Raw genomic sequence first — 17,085 nt, forward strand, 5'->3', positions numbered from 1 at the left:
TGATTGGTCGAATCGGATCGGTTTTCATCTGACAGCCTTCAGCTCGGTCTTCTCATTCTTTCAGGCAGAATAAGAGTCAGTGCGAGTGAAGCACTGAAATGTCTGAAACTACGCTCACTGTTAATTAGCATAATATTTGAATCAGATGTAGCTGGGCAAATTCGTGCTGCTGAGACCTGCAAATTATTTCTAGGTTGTAGTATTGTATGAATATTGTCCCACTGATAAATACAGTGCAAATAGTTCTGTCCCTTTGGATAACAGTGAAGTGGAAATTAAAATCAATAATAGACTGAACAGTTCCATGTCTGTAAAATTTACCACTCTCATCTTTTAAGTCATAAGGCACTAGGTATGTGTGTGTGTGACATTAATAAATAATTGTAAAAATGAATATAGTTACATTTCTAAATAAAAATAGTAAAATTAGCTCCATGCTGCTCAGTGCTCCTGTAGCCTACCCCAGAGCGCCCTCTCGCGGCTGTAGACGGTAATGTTTTCTCTTTGTCTTGAATAAATGTGACATATAGTCCAGTGCGACTTATATGTGGTTTTTTTCCTCGTCATGACGTATTTTTGGACTGATGCAACTTATACCAAAAAATACAGTTAACATTATTATTATTATTTATAATGAGAGTAATTGACACAGACTAGAACTTTAATGTTTCACCCAATTCAGCTCATATCTTTAGACTCGTCCGACTCGTGTTGCTTGTATAACTGGCCAGACTTTCCTTCCCAAAAAATCCTATTTAATTTTATTTAATAAATTTAACTATATTTATTTCCACTTTACTGTTATCCAAAGAGACAGAACTATTTGCACTGTTTTTTTTATCAGTGGGACAATATTCATACAATACTACAACCTAGAAATAATTTGCAGGTCTCAGCAGCACGAATTATGTGCCCAGCTACATCTGATTCAAATATTATGCTAATTAACAGTGAGTGTAGTTTCAGACATTTCAGCTGAAGGCTGTCAGATGAAAACCGATCCGATTCGACCAATCAGATGAAAGCAGCGTTTCAGCTCCGCCCACAAGTCCGAATGAAATATTGAAGCCATAAACCGAAATGATCAAAACATACACGGACCAACTGTCTTGTCCATGTTGTCTCACTTGATTGAATCCTCTTCTTGAGATTTGAGTCTCTGACCTTCTGTAAGCCCCGCCTTGTTCACACAATGATTGACGTGGCGCGAGGGCGGGGACACGTGATCGGCTCGGAATGCATTTTCAATGTGCACATTGAGTTTTGCCACATTCATTGCGGGACACCGAATGAAAATGCAATCGTAAGTGTCTTGACTGTGAGACGTGTGAGTGTTAATGCAATTAAGAAAAATAGCATTTAAATGATCATTTTGCCACAGTTTTTGCTTTAACATGTTAGACATATCTAATCATTTCTGTAATACATTTTCATTTTAATTTTGCAACTTATAAAGCGTTAAAATTAATATTCATTTTACATATTAAAACTGGTGTAGTAAATGGCAAATGAAAATTATGTAATTTAATTTTCATTTTCATTTTGCACCAAACGTTGCACAGATGTATTGGAAAATGTAAATGTAAATACAGAAATGCATTGCCATTTTACATATTGCATTGGCATTTTGCATATTACATCCCAAATTGAATAATGCTACCCATATGCTTCCATAATATATCACTTCTGATGATTTCTAAAATGTGATAGAGAAAAAGGCAACCAGGAAGTCTTTTTTTTAAACAAAGTTCAAAACTCCTTTTGTAATGTAGATTTCTGAGGGTGCACTCTTGTCATAAATTAATCTATTACTTTTCCTACATAATTTTTAACAAAAAATATTGGTAAAATATATATTTGGGAGTCTTAGACCTTTCCAACGATATATAGTTTGTCAAGATTAGATTAGACTTGATTGTAATATAGTAGCCTATAGTCAACGTAGGCGTCCCGTATACGGGACGGGGTGACAATTAACAGGTTAATAAACTAAAGTAATTCACTGAGAATTTTGCGTTCGATAACTTTAAAGTTTTAATAATCATTTTGATGACTCTTAAAAATAAAAACAATTTCTTAAGAATCATCTTTGAATTGGACATCTCAGCTCCCCCTGTGTTTGTTGTTGCAATTACCTCTCCCACTGAGGTTTTCACTAATGCTGACTGCTTTATAGCACATTGGCGTTCATCAATTTACTGATAAAAGGAAAATGAAAAAAAAAGTAAACTAGATATTAGCTACAACATATCTCCAAAGTAATGAAAAACACAAAATGTCCTTTTTGTAGATAAAACAAACAGAAACCAGGTTAGGCATCTGAAGACTTGTATTTGTAGCTCAGACACTTGCTTCAAAGGATCATGGGTAGTGACAGGACACAATTCCCCCCGCCCACCCCCGACTCTCAAGCACTACCCCGACTCACCCCTGACTTCTCATCGAAGATCTTGATCCCTCCGAAGGACACGGTGAGAAAAACTTTCTGTTTGTGTTCTCCTTTAGACCGCGCAGAGGCTGCGATTCCCTGCAGGCGAAAACAGAAACACGAGAAGAGAAGAAATGAAGATAAAACAGAGCAGAACGGAACGACAGCATTCGCTACTTGCAGCAATCCTTGGGGAGAATTAGCTTCGCTATTATGTAAAGAAATGGATTCATTTTCTCTCTGTTGTCGGAGGTTCTGATACAGTATTTGCTGGTTTGGAGTAACTGGGGAAAACCGACACTATACAGGTAGAAGCTGTAATTACACTATTCTGCTGATCTGATTAGACATATCAAACCATCCCCACCTGGAAATGTATTTGATACGTCCTTGGTTCTTTCAAACAACTCTTCCCCAAAGAACCACATACAGATGATAGATTGAAGTGTTTACAGAAAATACTGTACATGGGAAAACACCAAACATACAAAATGCTGTTCATCCGTTCACAACACCACCATGCATCTCGACAGTTTGGATGAAACTGAAGAAAAATGGCTGACTTTACTCATTTTACATCAGTAGTTGCATGTAGGTGTCTCCTATATCCCCTCCTCACCTAATGCACCTCCATAATGAACATAATAAAATGATATTTATATATAATATTATATATAAATTATTCCAGATATCAGAGGAAAAAGCCTGAATTTTCTATGTTCAAGCTTGTGTGTTGTGCACATTAGTGTAGAGCAGAGATTAATTACCTGTGCAATAAACTATTTAAAATGTGAATTCACCCAATTAATATTGAGTACCCAGTTGCTACAAACAAACATGCTTGAGATATAACCTCCCACACTCGTCCATCGCTGTCAACCTTCACCTTCTTTCTGATTTGAGTGATCGATGTATCTGTCAAGCTATCTAATGATGTTTAAAGTGTGAATTCTTGATAAAAATGTAGTTATATTATGAACTGTTGGCATTAATTGTTCTTGTGATGGAGCAGTAATGCAACGCTCTCAGTGGGAGTGAAAACCACGACACTCCAACTTTCAAAAAAAATCTTCTCCTCGCTCCAGACAAAAAAAAAAAAAACACTGAAAGACAGTGCATATAGCAAGGGACATAATCATTAACTAATTAACAGGCTTTTAAAGTAGCATTTTTATAGTTTTGCCAATAAAATTTTGATAATTTCTTACAATGTACCAGAGGGAGCATTTTGAAAGGCTTATAATGATCCAGGAAAAGGCACTTGCAAATGTAATATTTTGTCAACAGCAATTGAATAAAATACAAAAAAGTACCATTATTAAAGGCCGGGTTCACACCGCAAGCTGCAGCAGAGCAGAAGCAGCGCGTATTTTTTTCGGCGCCTATGTTAACAGATGAGAGCGTTCACACCGCACGCAGAGGCTGCGCGGCAGAGCGTAGCAGAAGCAGAGCAGAAGCAGCAGTGCCGCGATCGTTTCGGCGCTGGGTCTATTTTTGCTGCTCTGCTGACGCTCAGTTAAAGTGAAAGTACACCTTTGATAGACAAAATAAATATGATTTCACACAAAAAGTGCTCTAACTGCACAAATAAAGCACATCTAGGGTGTTTTAACAAGAACTAGAGTATGTTACGAAAAGGAAATTATTATAAAAAAATATGTATAGAAGATAAAGTGACCATGGCCAAAATGATCATGATCATGGCCAAAATACACATGTACTTAAACGAATTTTGCCCAAAATTTGCATTAATGATATCTACTGTGTTCTTAGCAAATTACATTAAAAATTATGATATTTTAAACCACATATTTTTCAATTTTTTATTATATTTTTTTTCATATATTGTTTTTTTTCTTTTTCTTTTTTTTACAAAATCTGTTAAAGTACTTACAGTTCTATCCAAAAATAGACATTTTGCCGAAATACAAAAACAACTTTAAATAATTTATATTGCTAGTTTAGCCTTGGAGATTTATTTATTATTAGTAGTTGTCGTATTCTTTTAACTAGGACTATATATTGGCAGAAGAACGGATGTCGTGCTGACAATCATAAACAACAGCACGTGGTGTCACAGGCAGTGGTCTTCAGAGTGCACCTGGAAAGACAATAATGGACGACACTCGTCTCATCGTGGAAGTTGAGAAATATCCAGTTCTTTATGATCCACACAATGTACTTTATAAAGACTTGCAGGAGAAGGAAAAAGCATGGGATGAAGTTGCAGCGGCTCTTATTGCAGATGGTAATACATTTTATAGTGTTTTTGACGCTTTCGCTGGCACACGAGCAAACAACTCAATATTTGATTCAAAATTGATTCAATTGGAACCATTCATTTACAATTTCTAAATTACACATAAGCACACAAATAACAAAAGCAGGTGATACATGCATTTATAATAAACAAGTAAATGCTGATTTCAAGATGAGCAGGAAGTCAAGGCTGTGAACCATTTACAATACACATAATTTAAAACCGTTTATTAAATTGGTTTTCAGGGTGTTTTTTGGTAAATTTGATTGCAAACAAACCCAGTGACAAGATGGTAATATGCACCATGTTCTCTCCTACGTCGGTTAATGGGATGAACCCAAAGTCTGCGTCTTTTTAGTCTCCTTAATAACAAATATAGCGCAATGGCCTTTCTTCTATCAACAACACGTATACTGCACGGAAAACAAAGACAGCAAAACAAAGATCCAACAAAAGTAACAATGAAATTATTAATTAAAAAAGCTTCTTGCCAAGTCTTTTTATTTAAATGTATTTTAAATGGGAAATAAAGCAATGCGAACGTACCCATTATAGAGCACTCTGACCAAAATCTGCTGTTCAGTTGCGCGCTGCCTCCGCTGCCGGTGTGAAAGCAAAATAGGCGCGCGCTGCTTCTGCTCTGCCTACCTGCTGCTAACGCGCTGCTTCTGCTCTGCTGCAACTTGCGGTGTGAACCCGGCCTTAAACTTCAGATCAATTAAAATATTCACACATTTTTTTTTTATTAGTACATTTTGCATAAACCAAATAGCAACAAATTGTATTTTGTAGTCCACAGAAATGCTTAATCTGTATTGTTCACCCACACACAGCTCACACTGGACACAATTTATTTGCAACAAGAGGTGTAGAAGGAACAGAAAGCGCCATCCTTCTCTAAAACTCCTGCACATGAGCGATAGAGAAGCTGAGAGCAGTATGAAGAAAAAAGTGCTACCCCAGATGGTTGTGCACCACCTATGCCAGAATCCAAACCATTTGTCTTGTATGTTTTCATAAACCACTTGTCAAGTCAGATTTGCTAAATAAAGTTGCAATAAACCAAAAGCCGAATCTTGCTCTAAAATCAATCTTGCTTTGTATATCCAAAACATTCAAAGGTGTCTCCAAACAGCTGGAGACCTCAAGTCTTCCAGGACCATATTCTTGCCAGTCAGATGATGCTGTTTCTTGATCTTCCTTCCAAGTGTGCAGGGAGCAGAATCCTTCAGTCAGATAATGTATGTTTGCACACCATTATGCCTATCCATATGTGCTGGCGAGATGATGAATGAGCCGTTGCTGGGAGATCATGGCAAAAGAGGCACAAGCACTGACATTTCAAAAACAGACAGTTTGTGTATCAGTGTTTCTGTGGTGAAGAAAAGATGCAGATGTAAAACATAAGATGTAAATGTGCAATCCAGAGTGCCTGGGCAGAGCTTTATCTGTAGGAGAAGCTGGACAGATGCTTAACGAAGTATTTAGAGCACTACGTGGGCTGATTATTAAAGTGAGGATGGGGATTATATGAAAAGGCTCAAGTCAAACTGTTGTTTAAACTCTTCTTCCCCACAGTGTGATAAACAGAGAGACATAAAAAGTGAGAGAGAGGAATAAGAAATTAAAAATGACGCTATGGGACTCATTTGTTTGCTAAGGAGTGGAGGACTGTGAGAATATGAGTATAGATTATGTGTCTGGATGAGTGAGAGGTAAACAGCTTGGATCAATAACAGTCTGGACATTCCAATCAGACCAACATGCAAATCAGACGGCGAAATCACCCACTCTCTCAAACACACTAAGAAACCAATCTAAACTTTGGTGAAAAGGATGCAATTTATGGCGAACATACAATAAGACACTGAGTATTGGAGGCATCAAGACAACGTGTATCAATGTCTACTTATGTGTATCAGGGGCATACATGCATGCACAGATAAAGCATCCCACATACACAAGGTAGTGTGAGCCCTGGTGTTCACATGGCTCATTACCCAGTCTAATGGATGTTGCTTATTAATTCAACTGACTGAAATGACAACTTTTATGTAGCTAGTTAAATGAGGATTTCTAAAAAAACATTTATCATACTGTTTTCAAATAAAGGTAATTATAAATACTACTGGTATTTAAACCATAAAACTACACTTAAAAGAAAACTTTGCAAAAACTAGTCATGGAATCCTGGAATGGAATCCAATGCCCGAACAAAGGTATCAGAGGGTGCTAAACACCCTCAAATGAAACCAAAAGCAATTGGCTAGGTGCACAAGATGATGTTGGCGAGCTTTGCCGACACGACTGTGCGCATGCTTAGGAGATTGCTTCATTCTTTCTACTGTCGATTACATGGTTCAGCATCAGTGGTTAGACAAAATTCACTGTACAAAACTGTATACTGTATTTTTGGAAAGTTGATTTTGTTCTGACTTCTATTTATAAGATCATAAGGTTTGCAAGATTTCTGCATTATGAACTCAATATATTTTTTTTGGGGGGGGGGGGTAATCTATTTATAACTGTATCTGTACAAATTAACATTAATTATAGTGGTTATGTTTTTATTAAAATATCGGTGTTTGTATTTCCATGTATTTGTATTCATATTTATCTATTTTGTGAAAATGAGCATTTGTTGCATTAATCATTATCTTTCTGGTGTCTATAAGCAGCGTATACGGTATATTTTTACAATTTGTTTATATTAATTAACAAATAAAACAAATCTTTAAATTAGCTCTTTTTACAGCATGTGTTCTCATCTAAAAATATGTTTGATTCTGAGATCGCTATGTGTAAATGTAAAATATGTTGATGAAATAAACTGATGCATGTGCAGAATTGAGAAATGGATATTTATGAAGATCAACTGATGTCTCACAAGACAAAGGTATTTCAGTTAATAAAAAGTCAATGCAATACAAACATTTTGGATAAATAAGTAATTTGTACATTTACATGATTGGTTAGGGGAAAATACATTGTGTAGCTATATGTACACACCATGAGTTCGAGTCTTTCATTTTGTGAACAGTACAGATTAGAGTATTTCATTCATTCAACTCTGCCTGACACAAACATACATACATTTAAAATGCCACTGGCTCAATTAACATTCATAGTATAGTAATAATAATAACAATGTAGATCTTAGTTGCGTTTTAAGTGATATTAAAAAATACTGTACACATCTCCTTTATAGTCCCTGTCCCAAATCTCACCCTAAACCCTTGCGGTCCACACTTTCATGACATTATGTCACTTTGACTGTAGGGTAGACATTTGTTTAGCAAAACTAGAAGTGCCCATGACCAAACTCGCTAGACCGGAAATACATGATGGCAGAGATATGTTACTAGCCCATTGAAGATCTGGCAAAAATATACAGTGTGTATTTGCATTTGCACTCCTGACAGCATAAAAACTTACTATTTACATTGTGCTCTTGAAGAGTTGAGCAATGTAGCCAATCACCGATATCACATATTCTTTTAAATAACAATAAAATTTAAAGCCATACAAAATATTAAATACCTGAAATGGTATAAGAAAAGTTTCAATCATAATTTCAAGAGGTCTTAAAACTTTTAATGGCACTTTCATTTAGCATTTATGAGCGCAGCACCTATTTTTTTCTTACCGGGGAAACCACTTTATTTCTGCCATTCCAAAAGTGCCCCCTGCAGGCAGAGAATGAATTTTCATTCTCAAGGAGCCTGTCTGCTGTTTTTGTTCAGACCAATGTAAAAATCCACCCATGATTTTAAGCAGCATACACATAGAGCTTTAAATGTGAAACTGTGGATCAACAAGAAGGTAATGCTGTCTACAATTATAAACAATTAAGACTAGTGGTGGGCGGTATGACCAAAAATTAATATCAAGTATTTTTCTAAATTACACCGGTTTCACGGTATATGACGGTATTTATTTTTGACCGGGTGTAAAACACATTTTGTACTGATTGACTGTCCTATTTTAGTGTCGTGATGAGAGAATATTGTAGAACAACTCTAGGTTGTCTACAAACCAGAAGGTTGGTGGTTCAATCCCCGGCTCCACCTGACCAAGTGTCGAGGTGTCCTTGAGCAAGACACCTAACCCCAGCTGCTCCCGACGAGCTGGATGGCGCCTTGAATGGCTGACACCGCAGTCGGTGTGTGAATGTGTGAGTGAATTGGGTGAATGTGAGACAACTTGTAAAGTGCTTTGGATGGCCATGGGGTCTGCTGAAAGTGCTATATAAATGCAGTCCATTTACCATTTTACCATTTTCACTACAATTAAAAATCTTTTTTTGAAAATTTAACTTCTTTCTTACAAACTTATGTGATTTGATAAAATACATAATGAAATATAATCGGGTAATGGAGAAATTACAATAAGCTTCAAGCTACACATGGCAATTAATGAGATTAATACAACACTTCTACTTAAATATCATTATTAATCATAATTGAGTGTTTGTAATAACTTCTGACTGCAATCCAATGTAGATTTTGGTCAAATGATGAGGCAGAAATATGTTGTTAGTAACGTTCTAGAAGGGGTAATATAACTAGCAGTAATGTAGAAGTATTGTAACTAGTAGTGTAACTAATTTCTAATCACTAATTGCCAGAAACTAATATGTAAAATAAAACAGACTAGTAATGAGTAATATATTACATTCTTTGATTAATTAGCGGAACACTACTCATTTGTAAGTCGCGTTGGATAAAATCATCTGCTAAATTATTAAATGTAAATGTAAATAGACAATATCTTTATTAACAAACTGCAATTTAAATACAAAAACCGTATTATTCATACAATTATAGTGCTTTTGGGTGTCCGCCATGACATTTGCTGTGAGAAATACACCAAGTGGAGGGATACAAACAGTGAAATGTTTGGCGTCCTGATATCACTAGAATATTGCACTCCTCTCAGTCAATCAGATTCAAGGGCCAGCAATATTTGTAATTATATGCAATTGAGCGTGTTTCATTTTGTTTCATATTGTCTCGCCACCATGCTAGTGGATCTGCCATAGAGTCAATTGGTTGTTCTTGGAGATAGCGGGTTAACTCCGTTTCAGCGCGCGCTCTGATCGGTAAAGGGGCAGAGATTTCAGACCTCCGTTTATTAAGGAGATCTGTCACAAAACTCATCATCCGCGCCAAAGTTTTTTGAGCAAATTTCAAAGCCGCACCCGCCCGCCATCCGCTGATTGTTTTGCGGTCTATGCTTTGCTGATGCGAGCCGCAAAAAAAAAAAAAAAAAAACATTGTCTGTCCTGGAAAGGATGCAGCAAAAATATTTAATGCTAGAGTATGAGGCATAGGCCTAAGCTGAGTTTCATTTACAATGAGATGCGCTCTAGTTCACAGTGCAGTGCAAGTGAACGCGGCGCGCTGGTGCTTCCATGTCACGGTTATCATTGTCTGCTATATTTGCTTTTTGCTATATTTATTAAAATACATGCAATTGGTTGATGAAACATCTATTAAAATTAAGATAAAATTTGTTCAAAACGAAATTCGTTTTTAAGAAAGGTTTTCTACAAAGCAAAATTTAATGAAGTGGTAAATATCATGTCTGACGATTTACAAAACTTCATTAAGTGATAAAAACCATGTCTCCCGATATATTGCGCATCTGATGATCCCATCTAAAAAATGAAAATAATTTTTGATAAAAAATGTTTGTAAAAAATATTTTAGTGACGCGGTTTTGGCGGTTATAAAGTTCTAATGACGGTGTTCAACTATAACCGCCGGTCTCACGGTTATATACCAACCGTCACACCCCTAATATATATATATATACATACACACACACACACACACACAGTACATACATCTTATTGTAACATACAGGTATAGTATAGTAAGGAACTACTATACCACTAACCACTTTGACACTATACCACACACCTTGAGTTTCATCATTGAGTCCTGACAGAGTTTGTCTCCTCTTGCAGCAGTGACCTCATCTATCCCAATGAGCTTGGCCTTGTAGCGAACTCCATCCCCCTTAAAACGCTTTATCAGAGCTGCTTCACTGCGGTCCTGCCCTGGAGAAAGAAAAAGAAAAATAGAGAAGATAAATGAAGCATACAATCATTTGATGAATTTTGCATATCTGCAGCACATCTCCTCCTCCCTCCATCTACTATCATCTCAAAATGCCATTACTTTTCCCACAATCAGCACAATCTGGACCTTGCAGCTGACAAAAATACCAAGCGATATTCTAATATCCCACATCCTCATATTTCTAACACTGTGTTCTGTTTGAGCAGTTAGCTCTTTAATCTCAGTCTAGTTGTCGAGGTCCAGCTGGAGTTTTGTCTGCATGGGCCGTGGGTTTATTCAAAGCCAGGGGGTTTAAAATTAACCCAGAATTTTGAAAACTCTCCCTAACCCCCAGATGCCCTGTGTTTGGCACAATATTCACAGCTAAGAAAGAAGGTCAAGACTGCTGCATATGTGTGGCTATAATTACAAGTATGCCAGGCTCGAGGCATGATGGGGAAAGGTTGGTTTCTAAGTAACAATGCTGTATCCTGGTCTGGTGTGAGGTGATAGGAGGGATGAAAGCTGTTTTTTTTTTTTTTTTGAGCTCTCACATCAAAGTGGACATCTATCAGCCAGTCATGGCTTAGAAAGATCAAGTGGTTCCTCCCACACCTTCATCACAAAGCCTATAACTGGATAACTGGACTGGCCAATCGATGAGCCTCCAAGGATTTAGACCAATTAACTAGCTCACGCTCAGTGAGGAACAGACAAACAGACCCAATTTGGTCTGAGCCTGCAGTGGACGAAGGCAAATAGACACTTACCAGGACACACATAAACTTAATTTATAGCATGTACAAGAGGAAGGGTAAAAGGGGAATATGTGCTGGCAGACCTTACTGACAGCAACACCATAATTTGGTCAACCCACTGATCTCCATATCCACCCCCTTTTTATATCTGTCTCCCTTTACTAGCTTGACATTTCTCTTTCTTGCATTTAAGGTCACTCTTAGCTCTTGTTTTTGTTGTGGTTTCAGTAGTATCTTATGTTGATCTTGTTTCTACATACCCCTCCGTTTTCTCCATTGTTGCATATCAATGGTTGCGCTGTCCTCTGAGAAGAAGGGACCAATAATTTAACCACGCATTTAATCACGCAAGCAGGGGACATACCAGTGTTGGGGAAGCTACTTTGAAACTGATTTCAAAGCTAGATATAATTTAAAGGATCTCAATTTGGATGGCAGCATTCAACAACATTTAACAAATCAATGTACACTAAATTAGCACAACTGGATGTGGTTTTCAGCATCCAGCGTTACAATGGTGCCGTGACCAGAATGGGAGTGATGTTTAGTAGGGGTGAGTGTAATGGAGGCCAGATGAGACCTTTGCAGGCAAACCTTACTCTTGGGAGTTCAAGAGGCACACTAGAAAATGATGCTGTGAACTTTATCATCCTTGTTAGTGCATCCACCTCCAATGCCAGTTGACACTGGTTTAAATTCCGCTTGGAGGGGTAAGAGTTGGTCCAATTACGCTGGTGCTGTGACCGATATGAGAATGCGTTTTAAGAAGGTGAGTGTAATTGAGGCCAGACAAGTCCTGTCCAAGTAAACCTCACACTTGGGGCCTAAAGAGAAGCACTAGATCCTGATGCAGTAGTTTTTAACTTCTATGTTAGTGCACCCCTTGGAGTGGCGAGATTAGGACAAGTTCCATTGGTGCCATGACCCAGAAGGGGGAAAGGTTTAGGTGGATGAGTGTCATGGAGGCCAGATAAGACCTGTGCAGGTAAACCTTACTCTCACACTAGAAACTTACGCTGGGTACAGAGACAGATCCCCTGCGAAGACCTCATCACCTCGATGACCATCGGCATAAGACCACTGGAACCAGACAAGACCCTCTTCACCTGTGTTGCAGCCTGGAATTAAACCAAGCCATGCTGGTTTTGACAGGCCAGAGGAGAACTGGCCCCCTGACTGAGCCTAGTTTCTACCAAGGTTTTACACCATTTCTGTCACAGATGGAATTTGGGTTCCTAGCCACTGTCACCTTTGGCTTGTTCAGTTGAGGACTCTTGACTGATTGCACAGAAATTATTGAAAGAGAGCTTATCTGGATCATCAGTGAACTGAATATAGCTGGGAAAATGACTTTGTCATTGTCTTCTTACATTATTAACCAATTATTTTCCTGTTTGACACTGTAAAGCTGCTTTGACACGACCATTATTGTATAAAGCTCTATACAAATAAAGGTATAAAGATCTCTTCCACAAGGCTTGTAGCAAATTAGAAATTTGTGATTCTACATGACAATTCTGGCCAAAACCTGAGGTAATTTACTCAAGCAAAGCATGTTCAGAGACACTCAACACTTTGTGTGTATAGCAAACCATATATGCACTAACAGTATAAAATGCCCTGCATCCCTCCAATGAAATACAATGACAATCTGTGGTATATTATGGGCTATCCTGCTAGCCACCAAGCAACTGCACAATCATTAATCTATAGGATTGCTGAGGAAAATTGCTCTTGGCTTCTATTGCAACATTTATCAATAACACTGACACATTGTGACATGCTAAAGTAAGAGATGAGACATAATGAATAGCAGTGTACTTTCTTCACATGCATAACAGCTGATCAAGAGGAGCGTGTGATCCATGAAAGATGATGTATTAACAACTCCTCTAAGGTCACCGCACACATGATGGAAGGAATCCAATGAATGGCCTCCAAATTTGTTCTGAACCCCACTGACTTTCATTATATGGAAAAAAAACTGATGAAACATTCTTCAAAAGTATTGTATTTTGTGTTCTACAAAATAAAGAATGCTATATGGCTTTGGAGCAACATGAAGATGAGAAAATTAAGGCAGAATTTTCATTTTTAGGTGAACTTGTACTTTAACCCATGCTCTGAATTTTCTGACAGTTTGTGGAGAGCTCTGGGAAGCTGATAACTTTCAGCTGTCCCTCAGCAGCAGGAATGGGCAGGATAAACACTAGTTCAAACTGCTGCACCTGCAATACCCCTTATTATCACTGCCTGCCTCAGGGACTGAACTTTGGCGGTAAATACCTGACCGTACGAGTGTGTGGGTGGGTATATCTGTGTCAAAAAGCTGCCAACTATACTGTCCGAGTAGAGATGTCTTGAAACGAGATTCAGCTTTCTAACCTGCATGATTCTAAAGTCCTCATTCAGACTGAGGACAGCTTGGGGGTTCCTGGTAAGCAGTCTGGATATCACCCACTCCCATGGCTCTTCAAAATGAGGGAACTCTGGCAGCCAGCTATAGTGAGCTGTGGACATTAGGTTTAATTCAATGCACTGCACCTGCATTATCCCCACAACTAGGAATCCCAGAAACAACCATTTTAAAGAGAAACATTTCTTGAAGTACATCAAACTAGGAAAGAAACATCTAAAATTATAAATACAAGTTTGAAATGTGAATATAGATGCGAACTAGTATAACTGCAAATTGATACTAGAACATTACTAACATTGATATTAATTGATTAAATGAATATGTGGGACTTATTTCACTTGGAATTACATATAACCAACAAACTGTCAATGTTATTTACAACAAATTATTAAATTATATATGTCACAGATAATTATTATATATGAGCTTGTTAAAAACAATTATGATGAAGATTAGTATTTATTTTATTAAACTGTCTATATACCGACAAAGTGTGACTATTTTCTCAGCACAAAACTGTAAAAGATCTAGGGAATGAAGCAGTGATCCATCGAGAATGAACTAATGAAGTAGCAAATGAATCGCAAGAACAATTATGTGAATTAGTAATCAAAAAGAATCAAATATAATGTGGTATAGACCAAAACAGAGGAAACCTAATATACAGTATAATCAGTGAAATGTATATTATGTACAGTGCCAGCAAAAAGCAAAACAAATATTACCAAACATATCTGAAATGATACAAAGAAAAAAATGGTTTATTCTTAGAAAGAGATAGAAAGAACATGCTTACCTCACACACTTTCTCTCACAAACAAACAGACTCACTTTATTACTGCTGGGCTGGCATCTCCCTGTGACATTGTGTCAATGCCAGAAACCACACATTGCCTAATGACTCCCTACAAGACTTTTCATTTTCTTACAACAGAGCTCCAGTCTTTATTGAATTAAAGCTTCTGTTGCCGACTTTAAAGCCCATCTCTCTCTCTCTCTCTCTCTCTGAATCTTCCCATTATTTTGTCCTTGCTCTCTGGTTTTCTAGCCTTTTATCTGTTTTCTTTCTCTGTTTCTTATCTTCTGCATCAAACAGAGATCAATATAAATTCATACAAAGCCCTGGTTCTTCAGTACTAAGTCGATACTAAAATAAAATAAAAAATAAATAAATTAAATATGCCAACTTAACCAAAATATTATTTTTAAATATGTTGATAAGAATAAGTGAGTAAATTGATAAGGAAAAAAATGCTTTAACAGCTTTAATAATTGCACCTTGGCAAAGGACTAGACGAATAAAAAATGTACAAACTGATTTCAAAAAAACTTGGGACACTGTACAAATTGTAAGTAAAAAAATGAATGGAATAATTTACAAATCTCATAAACTTATATTTTATTCACAATGAAATGTAGATAACATATCAAATGTTGAAAGTGAGACATTTTGAAATGTCATGCCAAATATTGGTTTATTTTGGGTTTCATGAGAGCTACACATTCCAAAAAAGTTTGGACAGGTAGCAATAAGAGGCCGTTCAATTTTAAATGTTCATATAAGGAACAGCTGGAGGACCAATTTGCAACTTATTAGGTCTATTGGAAACATTGGGTATAAAAAGAGCCTCTCAGAGTGGCAGTGTGTCTCAGAAGTCAAGATGGGCAGAGGATCACCAATTCCCACAATGCTGCGCTGAAAAATAGTGGGGCGATATCAGAAAGGAGCTTCTCAGAGAAAAATTGCAAAGAGTTTGAAGTTATCATCATCTACAGTGCATAATATTATCCAAATATTCAGAGAATCTGGAACAATCTCTGTGCGTAAGGTTCAAGGTCGGAATACCATACTGGATGTCCGTGATCTTCAGGCCCTTAGACGGCACTGCATCACATAAATAAATGATACTGTAATGGAAAACACAACATGGGCTCAGGAATACTTCCAGAAAACATTGTCAGTGAACACAATTCACCGTGCCATTCGCCATTGCCGGCTAAAACTCTACTGGTCAAAAAAGAAGCCATATCTAAACATGATCCAGAAGCGCAGGTGTTTTCTCTGGGCCAAGGCTCATTTAAGATGGACTGCGGCAAACTGGAAAACAGAAGCTTGTATTAGACAAGAATTCCTATTCCTAAACTTGAGCAACTTGTCTCCTCAGTCCCAAGACGTTTGCAGAGTGTTATAAAAAGAAGAGGGGATGCCACACAGTGGTAAACATGGCCTTGTCCCATCTTTTTTAGATGTGTTGATGCCATGAAATTTAAAATGAATTTTCCCCTTGAAATTATAAATTTTCTTTAGTTTAAACATTTGATGTCATCTATGTTGTATTCTGAATAAAATATTGAAATGTGAAACTTCCACATCATTACATTCTGTTTTTATTGACTATTTGTACAATGTCCAAACTTTTTTGAAATCGGGTTTGTATTAAATTAATATATTCATGAACATTCATGAAGTAACAAAATTTTTGAACAAGCCTATTTTCTCGATTTAAATTGAAAGCTACATTTTATTGTTTTTATTTCTATATTTTAAATACGTTTTTTTTCTATTATTTAGTTATGTATTAATTAATGAATTCATTTATTTTAATGAACTATAATTAAACTGCTAGCTTTTGTCAAATCAGATTGCGCTAAATGCTATGGTGCTAATAGGATTCAGTCTGTTTGGTGTTGTAAACCTCTTTTTGTGTGATTTATTTATCCTTCAAGAAGAAAATGGAAATTAATTAATGTTCCTTCTGAGACCAGAAGAAATATTTGTGTTGTCGTTTGAAGTTGCTTAAAAATGTTAAGTTCGTTATACTTCAAAGAATTGCACAGTTTCAAGCCTCGGTCGAATTTAAATCTGATAGATCTTAAATCCCCTCAAGTGAGATGTAGTCAAGAGACAACACGAGCAGCCGTGTGCAAATACACACGTGCACTTACCACGTGTCTGAAAATGTTGTTCATGTAGGCCACTGCTGACAACAGCATTAATCAGACACTTTAAGTTTACAGGGTTCATTTACTGTTCTCTCAACACACATGACATGAAACTGACTTCACTGAACATAAAACTGACTGCAGCTTCATCTATCGATCCACTCTGAAAACCTTGTTCATTCACTATCTTTTTAAGAGTGAGAAGAAAAGCA

The 17,085-nt window shown here is 36.9% G+C and overlaps 1 protein-coding gene across 5 annotated transcripts in view; it reads right to left on the reverse strand.

Moving 5' to 3' along the window:
• LOC113063293 (disabled homolog 1-like) overlaps window positions 1-17,085 on the reverse strand; it is a 167,044-nt gene that overhangs the window by 52,874 nt on the left and 97,085 nt on the right. For all 5 annotated transcript variants that reach the window (XM_026233570.1, XM_026233574.1, XM_026233572.1 and 2 more), the window contains exons 3-4: window positions 10,613-10,752; window positions 2,429-2,527 (exon numbers count right to left, since the gene is read on the reverse strand). In XM_026233570.1, the coding sequence (XP_026089355.1) occupies window positions 2,429-2,527; window positions 10,613-10,752 (239 nt within the window). The remainder of the gene's footprint in view (window positions 1-2,428; window positions 2,528-10,612; window positions 10,753-17,085) is intronic.

This window comes from Carassius auratus, chromosome 45 (assembly GCF_003368295.1).
Source record: "Carassius auratus strain Wakin chromosome 45, ASM336829v1, whole genome shotgun sequence".
Taxonomy (NCBI): domain Eukaryota; kingdom Metazoa; phylum Chordata; class Actinopteri; order Cypriniformes; family Cyprinidae; genus Carassius; species Carassius auratus.